This window comes from Petromyzon marinus, chromosome 3 (genome assembly GCF_048934315.1).
Source record: "Petromyzon marinus isolate PM22_M1 ecotype Great Lakes invasive population chromosome 3, UKy_Petmar_22M1.pri1.0, whole genome shotgun sequence".
Taxonomy (NCBI): Eukaryota; Metazoa; Chordata; class Hyperoartia; order Petromyzontiformes; family Petromyzontidae; genus Petromyzon; species Petromyzon marinus.
In genome coordinates this window covers 5,414,532-5,435,634 of record NC_133669.1, presented here as the reverse complement: position 1 = coordinate 5,435,634, position 21,103 = coordinate 5,414,532, and the positions used below count along the sequence as shown (strand labels likewise).

Below are 21,103 nucleotides of genomic sequence, written 5' to 3'. Positions count from 1 at the left end.
GTGACACCTGAACACACACGTGGGCTATAAAGCACAGGTGCGCTGGCTCGGAAACGCGGGCAACGCGTCACTGTCGAGCCAGCCAGCCAGCCAGCGCCTCGATTGCCGCGTAAAATATGGCTCGCTTTTATCAAGCCAAAGAGCGCGGCCCCGACACACAGAGAGAGAGAGAGGGAGACATCAATCAGAGACATTCAACGGGAGGGGGGCAGCAATTCCCCGTGACTGGTTTTGTTGTTGTTGTTCACCACTCGCATTCGAGGCTGACAAACGTGCACTGTTGCATTGTGGGCAATCCGAACGGGTAGGTAAGGTGGTCGCACCGGCGGAGAGATTTTTTTAGACTTTTGTGCGGGTCATTATTTGTAAGAGTTTTAAAAAAAATCACCTGAAAAACCCCTCGAGATGGAAGGAACATCTCGCTTTGCAAGTGGGTTCCAAGGTTTCAATTATTGCCACTTTTCATCCATCATCATCATCATCGTAAAGTGTCATCATCCACCCACTGCTTGATGAAGAGGCTTCCCCTCTCAGGCGCCATCCCTTCACGTTCTTACGATGATGTCACAGGGACATCTCGCTCTGACACGCGAGCCAATCTTATCGCTGCATCTCGGTCACGGTCGTCCCCTCGGGTGTGTTTCCCTGCTTTGGCTGCCATTCAGTCGCCAGTCTCGACCATCAGCCACGAGGCCCTTTATCTAGCGACGTGTTCTGCACGCGCCCATGCCCCACTTACTTTGCTTAAGTAAGAGGTACCACGGTGGCGAGATGTTAACTACCTCGCCTAGTACACAGCAGGTCGTGGGTTCGAAGCCGACCCTGACGCCTGGTGTATATTTGGAGCTTGCGTGTGGTCTCTCTCTCTCTCTCCCTCCGTGGTCGCGTGGATTTTTCTACGAATTTCCCCTCCACATTTAGAATGAACACGCGTTTAGGGTATTTGGCTGTTATAGATGTGCACGTGATAAGCCACTTCGTTGGACTATCATTGGTGGCCATACCGTTTCTGAAAAATATCCATATAGCTCAGTGGGCTTTACCTGGTAAAATGAAAAATAGTTTAGTTTTGTAGTTTAATAGGCAATGTTACGTGTCCAGATTGTGTCTGTTCCCTGAACCACGTGTTCCACATTCGTGTCATAACAGACTATGTTCCCACTGTTGAAATGTTTCCTCTCTGGGCACATTGCTATGCTTTTGATCATCAACTTCAATTACCCCAAAAACACTCCGCACCTGCAATTTTCTCTGCAAACTGTATTTAATGTGTTTATTAATTGCCACTCCACCTTCAGCAATCGCTCCCGGTGTTACCACTCTCTCGGCTGTCTTCCCGACGTGTCCCCTACGGCACTCGTATTTTATTTTGTTTAGCGAACCGATTTTAAGTGACTTTTGATTTTCTCTCATCTATCTTGTGGCCAACTTCACAAGCCACCGTCGCTTAAGCCTCTTCAATCATCCTAGGCGCGGTTTCATTTCTGTCTCATTCGCTGCAGTTGACTGCATTTTTTTCGTAAATAAAACTACAGCACATTACTGTCACGTAGCGCCCCCTGCAGTGCTTCGCTTCAGTAACGCATGCTGCTGGGTGTCAGCCTTGACTTGGCTGTGGAGTTGGCTTCTAAATCAACCTCTTCTTATCCCGATTGAGCTCTGTCCATGTCAAGCCCAACGCCCGCCTCCTTAACCCCCCCCCGCGCACCGTACCCCGGGTCAAAGAATTAGCCCGCAGAAGTGGATATCTCAGAACTGCCTTTGAGATCCTTTCAAGTGACTTCTGATGCACACTACACGAGGGGGCAGCACTTCACCACCCGTCCCAGCTGCAGGACGAAAGCTGTCAGCGCGACCCTTAAGCTCATTCTCAGAGTTGGAGTTTTAGAGTACAGTATTTGGCTGCTGTTATAACGCCACTTCGTTTCAGCCATCATGTGTGGTCAGGGTCGCTTCTGGGAAAACAGACCTCCCGATAGCTCAGTGGGCCTTACCTGGTACAATACAAATATATAGTTTGTATGACAGGCGGCTAAAACCTGGATCTCAGCGCTCCAATCCCCGAGGTATTGGAACCTCTCAAGATTGTGGAATGTGGAATTAGGGGCAAGCCCTCCGTGGAGCTGGGGCAATGTGACCAGCGAATAAACAGATAAGAGATTAATTTACGCCATCGCAAGACCGTGAAGAGAGGCGACGGCTTGAGGTGAGGCCTTCATCCAGCAGTGGCTGCTGATGGTGATAATGATGAAGCGACACAGCGCTGCGCCAATGCTCCGCCAGCCCGAAGTTGCAGGGTGGTTGTGGACTAACGACGCATTCGTATTTACGAGATCTACCCCCCCCCCCCAAAGAAACAATAAAAAACCCTTAATTACGAATAGTCTCATGGACACTTTAGGGGACAGAGGCGCGAGACTTTTGAAAGCGAAGACTTCACGCTGGACTCACTCACCGCGGTAGCGAAAGGACCCTGACCCCACAGGGTGGCCTTCTGCACGAAGGTCATGTAGCTCGGGAGAGGCTGCGGTAGAAACAAAGAGGGGGCAGACGTGAAGGGATGGACAAGATTGATTACAGCAAAAATAACGAATACTATCTTGATTTTAAGCTTTCGTGACTGCAGGAATCCATACTCTTTGGTTCTTTCACTAAAGTCGCATAGATCACGACGTTTCGATTGCAACACAAGCAACCGTCATCAGGTGACACAAACACAGCCCCGCACCTCCGATTAGCACGGTTGGTTTACGTACGGTGCGAAAGAAGGTCAACATACATACAGTAGGGGGATTCTACTTTTTGACTTGAGCAGCAACTATAAATCGATGTCTAATTTCAGCTGCTTCAAAAGACAATGAGTGTGAGCCACGATGAGAACGCCGGCAGTGAACATGAGCAGTGGATTGACCACGGCCGATGATGAGAACGACGACGATGATGATAATGTGATGAGGAGAGGTCCCTTACCCGCAAAGAAGACTCCCTGCTCAGCACAGTACCATGGACCCGGCTCAGGATGCGAACCTGTGGGTCAGACGCCGCGGCCCGGGCTGGAACGTTTCCTCCAAAGGCCATAACAACTTCCCTAAACCCTCTCCGATCTTCCCCACAGCGACCTCCTTCCTGCCTCCAGCCCACCCCCCCTCACACTCAGCAGCCCCCCCCCCCCTCTTTGTTCCGTCCGCCGCTGTTCGTCTCAGTGGCCCAGCATGGGTGGGTGGCATCGGCCCTGGGGCAAGCAAGGAAATGAGGCCTCTCCCGGTCCAAATGCCCCCCCCCCACTCCACTCACTTCGTAGCACCTGAGAGCTCCTCTGGTCCACGGGTTTCCCGGTGCAGTTGCACCGCCTGCACACTCGATAGCTACGCCCCTGCCCTATCTCCGTTTTCAAGCCCTTCCGTCCACGGCCTTGTCTCTGTCTTCACGTACAGCACGTCCCCACGTGTATCCTTCTCTCAGCTTCTCAGAAGTCTCACTAGGGACCTAATGCTTTCCCACCCCGGTGCCGTTACACGATTGTGTTTCAGAATTAGAATCAGAATATTTACACTGGAGGAATCCGATGAGTTATAGAGCGCTTTGTTCCACAGATGTCCAGTCGGTGGTAAGGTCAGAACGTTACAATAACAAACCATACAACATTTTCTCCCGGTACCCTTGCACCTCTCCCTTCCTCTTCGTAATGTCGGTCATCCTATTGCAATGTATTCCTGCTTTCCAGCACAGTGGTCTGTTTCTAACGGCACATTTACGTCTCCCGCTTGCCGTTCTCCTGTCTGCTCGTCTCTCCAGATCCCTCCCGTGCCTCTCTCGGTCTCTCCGCCGACTTTAATAAGCCGCATGCAGGCGGAATAAATCGCAATCCTCCAAAAGTGTCACAGTCTGGACATCTCATGGAATTTCGGCAATCATTAACGCGTCCCTTTGCACCGCTGCCAAGTTCTCACGACCCCCGGGGGCCAAGCGAACGGGCTCGGTGTGACGGCAACATAGCTCATACACAGTGAGTGACATGGATACACGCAAACGTGCGTACATCTTCATCATCAGCAGCAGCCACTGCTGGATGAAACAGTTTCCTTTGGCTGCCATAACAGCAGGGTGTCCACCCTCTCAAGCATCGTCTCTCCTTTGGCTGCCATAACAGCACCTGCCTTGAGAATCGGCTAGGGATGCGTCCCTGATAAAGAAGCTAATATCTCAGTGGGCTTTACCTGGTCAAATACAAATATAATTTTTTGAATGTGATTTTCTTACCTTTCCTATATTATGCACTCCTATCGTGGATTTGAAATTTGTTGAATATTGTTGTCACTTTCTGATCCGCCCTTAATGGATATCTGTGAAACAAAGCTGTATAGCTCATCGGATTCCTCTAAGTGTAAATGAAGATCCTGATTCTAATACAGACATCCTTGACAATGCGGGCAATGCCAGCGAATAACGAGTCTTGTCTGATCCCATACGGGGTTCAATTTCTCACTGAATACTTTGCAGCTGTCCGGTAGTTTGGAGTAGGTGGCACGTGACGACCAGCCATAGCCAGAGCCAGATGTATACTGGATGTTGTATGCCGGATATGGTTTAGTTTTTTTTTCAGTTCGCTGACCCGGACAAACCCATGCAGCTGAAATTAAGTCACGTGGTAAGTTGCGTAAAATGACCCCTTCATTCACACTGATTTTACATCGGAATCGAAGTGAAGGGAAAATGTCACTGAAGATATTTGATACAACTCGACCACTGATCGCATTGGCAGTGAGGGTAAACACTCCGCAACGGTCAACAGAGAGACTCTCTGAGCTCATCCCCGCCTCCCCCCGAGAGGAAAGTAGTGAAGAGCAGGAGACCCCTCCGCATGTTAAAGAAAGCACATACCAGTTACGTTCAAGACAAAGACTCCCCGTATAGCCTTTACATTATTTTGGGGCACGTGCTGTTAGCGAGCACCTATGAAGGCCGGCACGGCACACGAGGGGGTGGATGGCCAACACCACGCCCGACGGCCTTTGTCTCTCCAGTGGCGATGTTTACACACCGCAACAGGTACTCATCTGAGGCTGAGTCGACCTAGGGGTGGCCCAGGTCCGGTTCAGATAATCGTCATTGTAGTTGGCCGTGAGCCGGGAATCGAACTCGGGTTCGCCGGGTTTGCGGCGCAGCGCCTTAACCACTGCGCCACCGCTCTCCATACATATACACGCGCGTACAAGACAAAGATCCCCGTTATAGCCCAAACAGAAGATGCGCTTTCCGTCCGTCGAAAACCGATTCGGAGTTTAGCTTCGGCTTGAACGAATATTGCGAAAAGCCCAAAGCTATTGCGCTCCCAGAAGGCCGCGTAGGCCATGGAATGCTGTGAACTGTGGATGGAATCCTTACACTGAAATATTTGAGACATCTCTCTGCGGAGGAAATGGGGTTTCGCCCCACAACTTTGTGACATATAGCGATCCATTTTTTCTTCCGTAAAAGTGTGACTGAGATTTATGAGTTGGATATTATCAGGACCACTCATGTAAAAGTTCACATTTATTGCTGTGACTTCGTACTGTCCAATGTACACACATTCGGGCTCTTTACTGCATAACGCATTGCCTCTGGCCACTTACTGTAAAATCATTTTTGTATGTGTTCGTAAAAACGCAAAATTATACAACGCACACCACATACCAGCGTCGTTGTGGATAAAATAAGTAACACAACAGATAGGCAGAAAATAGGTATCTTTATATAAACAATGTATTTTGAACTTCTTTCGCACCGTACATAGCTAACCGCGGACATCGGACGTGCCGGGGAAGGACAACAAATTAAGCACACAATAAGCTGTTGTGAATAAATCAGTGTTAAAAGTGCATATAGCTCCAGTGGCTTCCTAATATCGGACGGAAGAGCGCTCCAGACAGCCGCAGAAGCGCATCTGAAAGCGCGCGATACGGTGATTCGTCTTTGTTCGATGGCTGAGCCAAAATCAGCTGCTGCTGTGGCATGGATGACCGGAGTGAGTTCGCGTGATGGTTTGTGCTTCTTGGCGAGATCAGCGATGTCACGGGAAGGGAGCCATGGTCCACGAGAGATGCCCCTCTTTGGTAACAAAGGGTTGCCGCCGTCTCGTGTAAACACGTGACAGGGTCAGCTGCCTGTAAGACTTCACAGCCCTGGTGGTAAAAAACAATATACAGGGGGCTTTACAAAAATGTTAACACTTGTGAGAATTTGCAACAATACCACAATGCTCTGGGGACCACCTGGAGAAGATTCCAGGCATGTGCTGACAATGATGGTGAACACGTGGATACTCTTTGACATTTTGAAGCTGTTAACATGCATGTGCTATCATGTCACAATGTATTATCCGTTCTTTTTACATGAAAATCGATAGGCCCATATAAGTTTGACATTTTTTTAAGCACCCTGTATATCACCATAAAAATATGACTGCCCGGTTCTGAGATTCGGTAAACTCACAAAACGTAACTTCACTCAGTGTCCAGCAAAGTTTGCATCGGAAACCGAATTTCCGGACAAGACTTCATCCAATGCTGGTCGGGGCTATACGCCGTGAGCAGTATGGGGGGGGGCAGAGAGCAGTACTGTACTTGTACAGCAACATACCCACCGTGCTGACCAGGACGGTGAAGTATGGTCGAACAACCGCCACGACCGACACGGCGTGAGGAGCGGCCCAATAGTAACATTGTTTAAAGTGTTATGGGAGGTGGGTTACCACACAGTCAATGTTAAATAAACTTTAACCAAGTGTTGAACGCCGAAACGGTATGAGTATAAGCGACACGATCTGCCTTTGTCGATCGTGCCACTCTGCTCGATGTCTCCCACGCTCGTGTTAGTTGTTAGCATTTGAAATGCCGAAGGAAAATCCATCACTGCTGTTAAATATTGAACCGACATTTTCGGCCACGTCTAAGACTTTTGAAAAAGGGGGGGAGGGCTGGGAGGGAACTCACCCCCCACCCCAATCCGACGTTATAGGGCTGATGGGGAGGTCCTCATTCAGCAGTGGGTTGACAGAAGAAGGGGTATGTGCAGGGTGGGTCCAGATGTCTTGTGACCCCCATTTACTTCTCTAACGCTTCATATTTATTTACATACTCTTTCGGTCTTTCGGTAAAGTCACGTCGATATAAAAATAATTACAAAAATAGTTTTAAAAAACGACGTTGAGATGGCAACACAAGCAATCGTCCTCAAGTGAAAAATTATATCGACGTGACTGTACCGAAAGACAAAGACCCAAAGAGTATGAATTCCTACAGTCACGAAAGCTTTAAGTTAATATATATTTGGTTAAGAAAGGTGAATTTAAAACAGAAATTAATATGTAACGAGAAACAAAATGTTCGGGGTCAATTAATTGGGGGGTGGCGGCGGCGGGGGGGGGAATCAGAAAACATCTGGACCACCCTGCCTGGAGTCCTATCCCACAGTCCCCACGGCACCTCCTGCGTGGAGAAGTCGTTCATCTCGCCACGTGGCCCGTGCGCTGAGTTTGTCGCGCGCGGCCCCGCAGGCCGCACACGTTTCCACAAGCCGCGCGTTATCCGATGCGTGCGTGAGGTCACGCGATGCTTCTACTGTTGCTTGCTGACTACCCCCCCGCCACCACCACCACAACGGAGCAACGATGGGGGGGGGGGGGGGGGGAGCCCAAGGGTGCCGCTGACGGCTGAAAACTTTTGGAGCGTTTGGAATTGGAGCAGGGGTAGTTGGTGCTGCTGGTGGTGGAGGGGCAGAAGGGAGCGGACATTTTGTGGAAATTCATATAAGGTTGCGCGTTGCAACTACTTCCAAAAAATAATATAAATTACTTTATTGTAAAGATATTTGCCAATCCACAGCTGGATAGATGATGGGTCTCTCCGTGCCATGCGGATAGTAATCAGGGTGGGGGCTTATGGAGTGCAAAGCGTGGGCCCTAAACCACCAAAATCTACCCTTTGGGCCACTCAAATTCACTCTCCTTAGCGGTATTCTACAGCACCACTACTTTTACTGGCACACCCAATCCACATTGGTAAACGTTCGACATTTGCCCGTGGACTACAGCGTTGCAAGTGTTAAGCCATGTCTCGCCTTTGGCTTTGTTTGACCAAAGCTTTTCGTTTTCACTCCCATCCGAGACGGAGCTGGGGGCCCGGCATGGTAGTTCGTGGTTGTTTGTCATTTGACTACGGCTGGAATTGCAAAATGTGTGAAGTTCATCGTAAGGCAGGCGGTTGACTCACTGGCACATCAAGGTACACCACCTATCCTCCTTTGCCTCAAGAGCGAAATATGCACCTACCTACGGGTGCATATATCATGGGACCTCCTTTGCCAGTACCAAAATATTATCATACGGGTGCATACCTGGGTCGACTGCAAGAACCGGTGGTGTGTAAAAAAGATAAGGAATGTGGTTTCATTTCTTCTTGGAGTCGGCCAGCGTCGTGTACGTGCGTGTGGCCACGCACGCTTCCTTCAGGGTTACTGCCGTTCAACATAATAGCCCGAGGCTCAGAGCATGAAAACAATACAAAGCCGACCGACGGGACTTAAACGTGTGCAAAGCTGCCTAGTCCACGGGCTAATGCATCGACGTTGGCCAAGCTACAGAGCCCCGTGGCGTGGGAGCGGGGACTGCACATCTTTGTACAAAATAGATGCTTCCCAGAGGCAGGCTTTGCACCAGTGAGAATTGGTGAACTGTGCTGTACTGACAGGGCCGGATTAGGCTTCTTGTTGGGCCATAGGCACTTGTGTTTCGTAGGCCTTCAGTGATAACTGTTTTACAGTTGTTACTGCTGCTGCCCCATTGTCACTATCGCCGCTTGCTTCACGCGATACTTCGTCCAGCCGCTGGACAGATGTCGTTACTGCTGATACGTTCATCATTTAGTCTGTGCCCTCATTCGATGGGAGCGCCGCTGTGTGCCGCGGATGAGCAGATTTAATTTGAAATTGTTGAAAAAACCCAAGGTAAGCCTAAAAATATTGTGAGCGCAAATTTCTTCAACTATCTTTTACTCTGATTATCACATCGGATGACGCAGCTTTACAAGGTTGCCGTTAATTTAAACATGAATATATTTATTTAAGAAGGTATCTTGGTTACATGTTTTGTTATCATACAAAAAAAACACGGTCAATTGTTTTCGTAGGCCCTTTAGTTGTTCGTAGGCACTAGGCACAGTGCCTACTGTGCACATTAAATAATACGGCCCAGTGTACTGATGAGTCCTAATAGTTACAAAACCGGTTCACCGTTGTCTATCACTGCTGCCCGTCAGTCCGTCACGTTTGCTCAAACGTATTCTAATGGTGACCCAAGACGAGAGGACCACAATGCAATTCTTCAGGAACTGATAGTGGTTTTTGCGTTATGGTCAAAGGGCTGTGCTGTGTGCTTACTTGTTGCACGAGTTTGTGTGTATTGTTTGAAACATATGGGTTTCCGGCCTGCACAATGTCTTCTGTTGTGACGCGTTTTTTTTCTCGTAATTGACAAACGTTGCTCAACGCACGAACGTGTACCAATGTGGGTTGGGCGAATGGCGTGGGAGACAGAGGAAGCCAGAGAGTTGGACGCAGTGCCGGATTATATTATCGTAGTAGCAAAAGTAGCTACATATGCTACGGGTCCGCACTTTCAAGGGCCCCGCGCTAAATGCCTTCAAGCTATTAATTCCGGTTAAGTGATTCTGCACTTGCTCTATTAATTTAGTACGATACAGCCTTCAACTTTTACGAACGACTGGGTGTTTAAGGTTAGCGATTTGTCGTATTATCTGGCTGTAAAGCAAATGAAAAATACAATTACTTTACTATGCAAGTAAAAAAATTGTGTTTTAATATTTGTTTTTTATTTAAAGCTTTCGTGACTGCAGTGATTCATATTCTTGGTTCTTTCGGTAAAGTCACGTAGAAGGGAAACAATAAAATAATAAAAATATAAAACAATACAATTCTCAACGACGTTTCAAATTTTCTTGCTGTGGTTTTCACACCTGATGATGATTGCGTGTGTTGCAGTCGAAATGTCGTTGATAATTTTATTTTTTTATTTTTATTATTTTATTCTTTCCCTTCTACGTGACTTTACCGAAAGAACCAAGAATATTTTTTTTTTAATTTAGGGCCCCTTTATAACGTATGCTACAGGCCCACACTAGCTTCATTCGGCACTGGTGGGACGTCATATAATTCTAGATTTGAAACTTTCGTGACTGCAAGGATCCATACTCTTTGGTTCTATTCGGTAAAGTCACGTAGGTAAAAATAAAATAACAAAAATCACGACGTTTCGGCCACAACACAGTCCGGTCCCTTCACCTGATGAAGGCCACTTGTGTTGTGGCCGAAACGTCGTGATTTTTGTTATTTTATTTTTACCTACGTGACTTTACCGAATAGAACCAAAGAGTACGTCATATAATGTTTCGCAGGGCCTTTCGGCGGTTACATCTCTATTGCTGTAATGGCTCCGCAGTGTGGTCTTTCTGCTTGTGCTGCTGTCGTTGGGCATCATGGCACCAGCACTGAATATGTATACGCTTTGGTTCTATTCGGTAAAGTCACGTAGGTAAAAAAATAAAACAACAAAAATCACGACGTTTCGGCCACAACACAAGCGGACTTCATCAGGTGAAGGGACCAGACTGTCTCGAAGACTGCGCTGGAGTGAAACAGAGCCAAGCTCAGACCACGGCCTTTAAGCTGTGTGAGAGGGATTAAGGTGCCTTGACAAAGGAATTAGCATAAAAATTTAGCATTTAATTGGCGGACTTAGCATGATGAAAGGTGTAGAGAGGGTGAACATGCAGGTGCACATGCTACTCTGTGCACATGCACTCGCATGTGCTGCGAAAGTTTGGGGTACCACTACTTGAATAATTGGCGGACTTAGCATGCTGAAAGGTGTAGGGAGGGTGAACATGCGGGTGCACATGCAATTCAGATCTACAAACACAGACACAATTTCAACCGAGAAGATGGTTTCAAATTAAGCAACCATTGGAAAGATGTTCTAAATCGAACCAAACATTAAACTAATTTTCAATGGTACGGTATATTTTTTTCAAGTAGTGGTACCTCAAACTTTCGCAGCACATGCAGGTGCATGTGCACCCGCATGTTCACCTCCTTTACACCTTTCATCATACTAAGTCCGCCGATTAAAAATTTTCAAGTAGTGGTAGCCCAACATGCGGGTGCACATGCACAGAGTAGCATGTGCACCCGCATGTTCACCCTCTCTACACCTTTCATCATGCTAAGTCCGCCAATTAAATGCTAATTTTTTATGCTAATTCCTTTGTCAAGGCACCTTAATCCCTCTCACACAGCTTAAAGGCCGTGGTCTGAGCTTGGCTCTGTTTCACTCCAGCGCAGTCTTCGAAACAGTCTGGTCCCTTCACCTGATGAAGGCCGCTTGTGTTGTGGCCGAAACGTCGTGATTTTTGTTGTTTTATTTTTTTACCTACGTGACTTTACCGAATAGAACCAAAGAGTATGGATCCTTGCAGTCACGAAAGCTTCAAATCTAGAACTGAATATTTAGTTCACGTTGAGGTTCCCGGCCACGTGGAGCGAAGAATGTCGGCCATCGGAAAGCCACGCAGCACGGTGGCACCAAGAACAGGTGCTTCAAAATCTGTATTTACACTGGAGGAATCCGATGAGCCATGAAGCTCTTTTTAATAGATGTCCAGTCGTTTTCACAGATGTCCAGGAGAGGAGGTGGCTGGGCAGTCCTTTGCACGTGACTCGTAATGGCCAGTTCCAGAACGCAGAGAACCTCCCACAACAGAGGCTCCGAGTTAAACATTAAACCATGATGTGCATAGCTGTTTGCTAAGCCACGTCTGGGTGAAAGCCTGCCCACGCCCTGACTGCCAAGAGAGGTTGTTTGACGATACGCTGATCATTCCAGGTTGCGTGACATGTACACCCGGGAGCAGTTCAGCTATCACCCAACCACCAGTGTTGGCTGTGGCCGGGAAGGTAACGCAGGTCGCTGGGTTCGCAGCGTTGGTACGTGTAGCACAACGCAGAGCTCGCCACAACGCTGATCTCATCAAGGGGCATAAACCATCGTCACGTGAACTCCGGTAGTCATCCTCGCAGCGGCGGCGGCGGCTTTTGGCTGCTACGCCGTAGAAGAAAGACGGTCACCGCATCGCGCGCTTTCAGCTGCGCTTCTACGGCCGTCTGGAACGCATCTTCCTTCTGATATTAGGAAGCCACTGGAGTTTTAAATAATCTAGATTGAAAAGGGCATTTCTTTAAGAACTGCTTGTTGTTGTGTTTAGTTTGTTGTCCTTCCCCCCCCGCACCTCCGATTATCCACGGTTGGCTACGTACTGTGCGAAAGAAATTCAACAAACATAGACAGTGATTATTATTACTGCGAGTGGAATATCCGTAAGAATACGCGCCACGTCTGCTTCACAGTGAACGTTAAAGATCGCCTGGCATCACTGGCAAGAGTAGGCCAATGATACCAGCGCCAGAGCCCAAATTTGCCAAATGACTCAATAAGGATTAAACACGGGAATCACTGCCCTCTACTGGCAGACTAATGTCTCAGCTCACTCTCGCAAATGAGACTCATCCTGGTCTGTTGAGTTCTCACCTAGTTAAACAAAATAAACTTGATGTTGTCTACAGTTAGTTGCACTGTAGTAAGATACATCTGCAGAAAGAGAGAGAGAGAGCTGTAGACAACAACCAACGTCAGGCATCGTGCTCAACAACAACAACACGTGGTACAACCTGGAACAGCAATCGGGCAGCTGTTCAGCACAATCGCAAAACAAAACCTACACCGTAGTTCTCATTTATATCAACCTCGAGAATGATGGGGTGTGTTCATCGCTCACCGGGGGATTGAAATCACAATCTTACGATTTTGAGCCTCACGTTGTAACCGCAGCGCCAGCCGGGCATGGATGTTGTAAATAAACCATCGCGAATCTCTTTTCTCGCGAGCCCTCTCCGTCGAGAAGGGCTGGCTTCCCTCTTGCTGCCTCCTCTCGGGAGACTTAATGTCACGGTTCAACTCGAATCGCGGGGCTAATTGAACGCACAGAAGTGACTGCCGCGTGCTTCCCCCTCGCTGCGGAGGAATGCGTCTGCGGTTAGGAAACGTGGCTTTTTGGTAATTCCTGGAGCGGCTGAACTAAAAGGAAGAAGTTAATGGCAGTCGATGGACCTCGAAGGAGAACAACAACACGAGCTGATATTTAGACCAATGGACAAAAATGGAACATTTGATGCAGAAAAGGCATGGTACGAGTTGATGGAGAGGGTGGGAGGAACACGGTAGAGAGTTTGTGGTTCTGAAATGGCGTGTGCCTTCACGAGTACCTCGCCCCTCCCCCCCCATCGGTTGCAGGATAATAATCTTGGTCCTGACATCATTTATTTTGTTATGTTTTATTTTGTTATTATTTTATTATTTCCCTTCTACGTGACTTTACCGAAAGAACCAAGAAGACGTTCTACTTAATTAAATAGACTTTTTAATACTGTGTTTTCTCCTACATCAGAGTGCAGCGCCACTTTAAATACGCACTACAATGACAATAGTTCAAAGGGATTTGAAGCATTTTTTGGGGGGGAGGGAGGCAGAGCTTTGTGATGTCATATTTGAGGAGGGGGGTCTGACTTTTTGTGACGCCGTGTGACGAGGAGGGGGGGGTTAAAAAACGGTCCAAAATCGCGTGACGTCATTTATGGACGGCCCCAAAGTTGATGTTCAGGCTGACTAATAAGTGCGCTAACCCAACCGCCTGCTTGCCACTTCGCACCGCCGCAACGTGTGCTCTTACCCGGTGTTGACCGCGTTTCCTTGGGGCCTCGTGTTGACGACCTGATAACCGTGAGCGTTGCGGGACTACGCGCAAAATATTCCATGGTGCAGCCCGCGTGGGGTTGGCCACTACGTACGGTGCGAAGGAAGTTCAACATAGTGTACATACAAAGCAATGCATTACACACACACACCTAAAGGTACGGTACGTTATACACCAGTGGTTCTCCTTATCCTGGGGTGCACGCACTCCCTGGGGGTGCGAGATGCCCTTTCTGGGGGGGTGTGGGGGAGGGGGCGTGCGAGACGTGGCCAGATTTTTTCAAGAAGGTAAATAATCGAAAGCACAAATTAAGCACGGGCACGTCAGTACAACCTACTTTGTCTCATCAAACCCTCTGTTTGTATTCACATAACATTTGCTTAACGATTGTGAACCAAAGGGTTGTAAGGCTGCAGTCAAGGGTTAAGAACCACTGCTCTTATTATACACCACCCCGCATGCACGGGAAAGCCTACGAGGTGAAATGTGCGCAAAGAATAGGAGAGAGAGGCGCTTGCTTGGAATTACACTGAGAGACTGAAAGAGGAACGCGTCGATGAGAGAACACACGCACAATAGAGGTTCGTGTTTTTTTTTTGGGGGGGGGGGGGGGGTGTGTCGTGTGTGTCGTTAAACCCGCACACCACCCGACCCGACACGGCCAATTCGTAAGGTTTGCCACGTCAACTAAAAAGTGCCAATTCGTTACGAGTACAGCAGCACACCGGTTTGTGCGTTGGAGAGTAAACCCACACCAGTTACAATTGTAAATTTAGAATCGCGAAAGAAGTTCAACACACATAGACTTTGTGCGTTGAACAACACCAACAACAACCGCCGTCCACCACTAAAAGTGGCCGAGTTGGGTGCATCACTCATTGTGACACAGAAGCCATCTTCTTCTCAGCTGTCACTCAACATCCCACCCATCTCCACCCCCACCATTTCACATTTTCCATAACGTTTACTGCCTCCTTCCCCCCAATGCCCTTCCCGCTATTGTTACGGAGTTTTGTATTGCCACACGGCTTGCATTTCGGCACCGTGTTTTTAGAGAGCGGCGCGGAAGTTGGTACCCACTGCGCCGTGAACCCGACCCCACGAGGTCGATTTCCGACCACGGCTGCTGACACCATTGGTGAGTGGTCAAGTTTGTTCTTTTCTTCTTCTTCCATTTAACCAGTCGAGAACCAGAAGGGATCAGGAGTATGTTTAATTTGCCAAGGTGAAATATTTTTTAAAAAATGTCCTAAGCATCCCTTCCGCTTTAACAATCCTCACGTTTACCCGCGTGGTGAGGTATGGTCAAACAATCCCCAGCCGTACCGAGAAGGCCTTATTTTAGATTGCAGTGGAGTAACAAAGGACCGACAACTATTAGCTACGAATAATAATTGTAGGACAGTACTTTATTGTGTAGTACGCGAAATGCGGACCTGTAGGGGTGCTGGTATTTGCCCAACCACAATAACGCAGCCGCTGGCATCGTATCACTTAGCAACGCAACTTGTAAGGCCACTCGGTTTTTTTTATGTGAGTACAAGCTCAAAGCTCATTGTAGTCACTACTTTACATCGCAAAGTACCTGTACTGTACAAAGGTACCTTTGTGATTCAGTGTGTTCGTTATAAATAATCAGTTGGTATTCAATCGGCACATTTTAACAATGTTTTTTTTTATCATAATGATGATGGCATAGGAAACAACATCTGGCCAAGTGACGCTATCCTTTAAAAGTACTTGACGCAACCCATCATGCTGCCAGGGTCGATAAAAGAGATAGCAGCAGCGGTTGTCCGTCAACGAACTGCCCCTTGGCACAGGAATGTGGATTTAAACCAATGACCCAACGGAGATGCACATCACATCCTGGCAAATTGTAAATACTATTTTAAATTTCCATTAAATATATATGTGGGTGATTCAATGTTAACCTACACTTTTCGGTCAAGATAATCGTAAGGAATCAATCGCTTCCTAGTCTTTGCAGCCAGGGGAATTCAAATAGGCTGGTGAATAGGGTGACGTGCGTCGTGGGAGCGGTGGCGCAGTGGTTAGCGCGCCGTGACGACCCATTCCGGCTCGGTGACAATGATCTGAACTTGTCCTTCCCCTAGACCGGCTCAGCCTCAAATGAGTACCTCGTGTGCCGTGTTGGCAATTAAACGGTGCTCGCGAGCAGCACTTGCCCCAGCAGTCAAGGCTACACTGAGAATCTGTGTCTAGATGTTGTGGCGACAGCAGCAGCAGCAGCATCTTGTGCCGAGGTCTCTGGTGAAGGAAGGGAAGTGTCCATGAAGCTGAATGGTACGGGAGGATGTCGCTACTGTTTCACGTGATGCGCGTGTCTCGCGCGGCGCAAGCGTGGTTTAGAGCAAGGCCGTAGCCATAGGGTCAACATTGGGGCTGGGGAGACCAAATCTTCCAGAGGGTCTGGGGGGTCTCCCCCCGGAAAAATAAATAAATCTAAATTTGAAAACTCATTTCCTGCTATTTCCTGCCTAAAATATTAAAAAAAAATTCACTAACACATGGGATTGACTTTTTATTTATTTTTAGCAATAATGTCTAATAGTGTATTGTATTACATTGCTCTGTTTTTTCTTTTTTACCTTTTCTTGTTTCATTGCATGTAATGGCTGAGATTAGGGATTAATAAAGTACAACCATAACCACAATCATATAAACATACATCTATTTTATAGCAATATATTGGGGGGGGGGGGGACATTTTGAGCATATTTGAATATTATAATTACGGCCTTGGTTTTGAGTGATGCAAACGTTTGACGGATGGCTCGCGAGAAGTGATGAGCGGAGTGAAGTGATTGTCCTCGAGTGAATTTACGGAGAGAAGGCCTGGGCGTGGCTGCCTACCCAATGTTGACCCACGCAACACTCAAAAAGTTCCTCGTTCCTTCTGCGCGACTTATCACAGCGACACTTACTGACGTTCTACTAAAGTTCGGGCTCAACGTTAAACAGCACCCGTAGAAAGTATCTTTCATAATAATAAGAGTAGATAATAATAATAAACATTGTCATTAGTAATAATAATAGTTAATAATAGTTATTAATAGTTATTATTATTAACTATTATTATTAACCAACGAAATACCGGACGGCTCTCACACCACCCACGCTCTGCACGTACACACGAGTCACGTGCCTCGCGGGGGGGAGGGGGTTAAAGAGTAAAAGAGTAGGGGAGGGGCGATAGGGAAGGTGGAGGAAGAGGGTGGGGGGTAGGGGTGGGTGGAGGATAGGGGTGGGTGGAGGATAGGGGTGGGTGGAGGATAGGGGTGGGGGGTAGGGGAGGGTGGGGGTGGTGGGAAGCGTGGGGGGGGGTCATCCACGGTCATGACAAAGTCCGCCTGTAAACAATAACACTGCAGCGTTATCGGTCCATCTTGAGCCACGTGGCAACCGCCTTGCTGCTCTTGCCCAACAACAACAACACCACGGCACGTCCGTGGGTGATGTAGCGCCACGTTGAAGACACAAACGCCGCAACACCTCGGGGCTTAACATTATTATTAGTGGGGGAGGGATATATTGGCAAGACTCTATGGTCAGCGAGCACCTATTACGAGCGGCGGCGCGCTCAGAGGTGTGCGGGACCTGGGATCAGTTCGGCTCAGCAACACGCGCGCGCGCGCCCCCGGCCGCCTTTGTCTCCCCAGCGCCGCCGATGTTTGCCTACGGCCCTAATTGAGCATGACCAGGTTCCTCATTCTTTCGCGGTGACACACAATCATCCATCGTGAGGATGAAACGAATATTGGGGACAGTTGTTGGCAACAGGTTGTTTTTTTTAACACTATTTGTAAGTGGAAACGGGGTAACGTCAGCCGCGGCTCTTGTGCCAGGCTAGGTGCACTTTGAAACGAGGAGGAATGTGGCCGAAGCTCACGGCACAGGTTCGGCAGTTTGCGAACACCTATTAAGGTCGGCACGGCGCACGAGTGGGTGGGTGGCAAGGTACCCCATTTTGGGCCGAGTCGACCTAGGGGAGGCCCATGACCGATTCAGATATCACTGCCCGCCGATGTTAACCGTGGCCGGGAGTCGAGTTCAGCAAGTGGTGGCGCGGTGCGCTAACCACTGTGCCACCGCTCCCCACCACTCCACCACACATGCACATTGAACTCTACACACACACACCCCTGAACATGAAACCTGCACGCACACCCTGACCTGAACATACACGGACACGAACAAATACGAATATCCCCCGTGTAGCCTGTAACAGACTGGAGGGGCAAGTGCTGTTAGCGAGTAGCACATGTGAAGGCCGGCACGGCACACGAGGGGGTGGGTGGCCAACACCACGCCCGGCCGCCTTTGTCTCCCTCGTGGCGATGTTTATACATCGCATCAGGTGCTAATTTGAGGCTGAGTCGACCTAGGGGAGGCCCATGACCGGTTCAGATAATCGTTACTGGTGTTGGCCGGGAATCGAACTCGGATCGCCGGGTTTGTAGCGCGGTCCGCCCCAAGACACACACACCAACCCCTGCCCGCACACACACCAACCCCTACACACACACACCAACCCCTACACACACACACCAACCCCTACACACACACACCAACCCCTACACACACACACCAACCCCTACACACACACACCACCCCCTACACACACACAACAAAGAACAAACAAAGATCCCCCATATAGCCTTAACAGACTGTAGGGGCAAGTGCTGTTAGCGAGCACACACACACACACCAACCCCTGCACGCACACACACCAACCCCTACACACACACACCAACCCCTACACACACACACCAACCCCTGCACGCACACACACCAACCCCTGCACGCACACACACCAACCCCTACACACACACCAACCCCTGTACACACACACACCAACCCCTGCACACACCAACCCCTGCACCCACACCAACCCCTGCACGCACACATATAAATGCGCACACCCCCTGTCAAAAACACAGTGTCGTGGGCGCGGCTCCTCACATTTTAACAGAATATAACAATGACCATTCAGGGCGGCTGATCAAACACCCCTCACACCCCCGCCCCTCCCCCCGCCCCCAAAGTTATAAATATCTCGCGTGGTCTTCTTCCTACGTGCTGCAATGGCGGGTTCCTTAAAAAATCCAATATTTGAATAAACTCCCAGCCAATCGCAAGGGTGGGCGGAATACACGCTTCGACCCTCCCTTTGCACATCACCACCAAACACCAGCACACAAACCTTCACCCACCCTCCATCAACATCACCTCTCGCCACCCACCCTCTCGGCAGCTCCAACTCCTTCGCATCACATCACCCCACCCCGGGTTGTCCGCGAGTGCTTCCCCCGTGGTGGCTCCGGCTCACGACAGAGAGGGCGTCAAATAATTGTATCTCCCAAAAGTCCCGCAGCGGCTGTCGGTGACTGCACCCTTGGCTGACGAGCAGGAGCAGGAGAAGGAGGAAGAGGCCAAAGAAGACGATGTGGTGGCAACTGTTGGCTCAGAGGTCCGGCGTGCGAGCGCCGCAGGTGGCGTGGGTGGCGCGGCGTTCGTGCGCGCACGCGAGCGGAGGCGGCGGCGCCCAGGGTGGCAGCATTCCCGCGGGCGTGAGTGCGCGCACGTGGAGACACCCACACGCACACCTGCACGCACACCTGCACGCACCTGCGTGCAGCGATTCACCATCACGCACCCCCTGCACGCACCTACGTGCAGCGATTCACCATCACGCACACCTGCACGCACCTGCGTGCAGCGATTCACCATCACGCACCCCCTGCACGCACCTACGTGCAGCGATTCACCATCACGCACCCCCTGCACGCACCTACGTGCAGCGATTCACCATCACGCACCCCCTGCACGCACCTGCGTGCAGCGATTCACCATCACGCACACCTGCACCCACCTATGTGCAGCGATTCACCATCACGCACCCCCTGCACGCACCTTCGTGCAGCGATTCACCATCAAGCACCCCCTGCACGCACCTGCGTGCAGCGATTCACCATTACGCACCCCCTGCACGCACCTACGTGCAGCGATCCACCCTCACGCACCAGGGCACATCTGCACGCACCTGCAAATATCGAGTCATCTTTTACGCACATTGTACGCGCCCACCCTCGCGCGCCCGTTGCGCGGAGCTATCCACCATCGCGCGCCTACCTGTGTGCACGTGCGTGCAGTTTAATCGTATACGCGCACGAGTACGCGTGCGATCGCCGTAACCCACGTACCTGCGCGCACGTGATAATATGCACTCGCGCGCACTCGCGCGCACGCACTTGCACGCGGGCAATCGTCTGAACGCACGCGCGCACGGTTAATAGCCGGGCGGGTGGTGGCTTACGCGCGCCTGTAATCCAGCGCTGTGGAGGCGAGGGTCGGCGGATCGCGCAACTGTTTAGAAACTCACTTCCCGTGGGCGTCAAGGTGTCAATGCTCTTGGCTCGCCAAGAGAAGGCTGTATACAGCAAGATTGTGGACTTCACTGGTATCGTCCGTATGGGATCGAGTGTTCCCCCCTCGCACGCGTGGGTTTTCCCCGGCCGCTCCGGTTTCCTCCCCACGTGTAAAACGCTCATCGATTGTTTGATAGCAGCTCAATATATAGAGGACCGCAGAACTTGGGTAATTGTTGGCGCCCGCTTATCGCGTGGCTGCTCCTTCCCGCTCGTCTGTGGTTCCGTGCGCCTAGCAGTCGTTCTCTCTCTCTACGAGTGTTGGGCGTTACAAGTTACCCATTAGCGTATCCACTCACATGCACGCACGCACCTGCACGACGCACACAAAAGTACACGACTACAGTCAAGTACACGCACGCATTCACCTGCGCACACCTGGGCACACCTGCATTCGAGCTCGATGCTGCTCGCGGTTAACCCGCGTTTACCGGCCGACGCCTACGTTCACCCGTATCCGCGCCATGTTCTTGGCTTGTGTTGCACTCGATCCATCTAAGTTTACCCGCACTCACCTGATCACACCTGCAGTAAACTGGCGTCCACCTACCTTGCACCTGCACCTAGCCGCATTAACTTGAACAATCGAAGCTGTATAAAGCTGCACGCTCCTGCACTCAACCTGTATTCGCTTGAACGCACCTGCACAGCTGACGAGAGAAGTACCCGGGATGAGCCGGATCACATCAGATTTCTGAAGCGAAGCAAGTTTGAGCCTGGATAGTGCTTGGATGGGGTGACCACCATGCATCATGGTCAAGCGATGCATACGTTTAGCTCGTGCAGACG

At 49.8% G+C, this 21,103-nt stretch overlaps 1 protein-coding gene across 2 annotated transcripts in view; it reads right to left on the bottom strand.

The window, feature by feature from the left end:
- LOC116958074 (uncharacterized) overlaps positions 1–3,166 on the bottom strand; it is a 43,211-nt gene extending 40,045 nt beyond the window's left edge. For both annotated transcript variants that reach the window (XM_076073032.1, XM_076073033.1), the window contains exons 1-2: positions 2,971–3,166; positions 2,456–2,524 (exon numbers count right to left, since the gene is read on the bottom strand). In XM_076073032.1, coding sequence (XP_075929147.1) covers positions 2,456–2,524; positions 2,971–3,078 — 177 coding nt within the window. In that variant the 5' untranslated portion in view covers positions 3,079–3,166. The remainder of the gene's footprint in view (positions 1–2,455; positions 2,525–2,970) is intronic.
- Between the last annotated feature and the right edge of the window lie 17,937 nt (positions 3,167–21,103).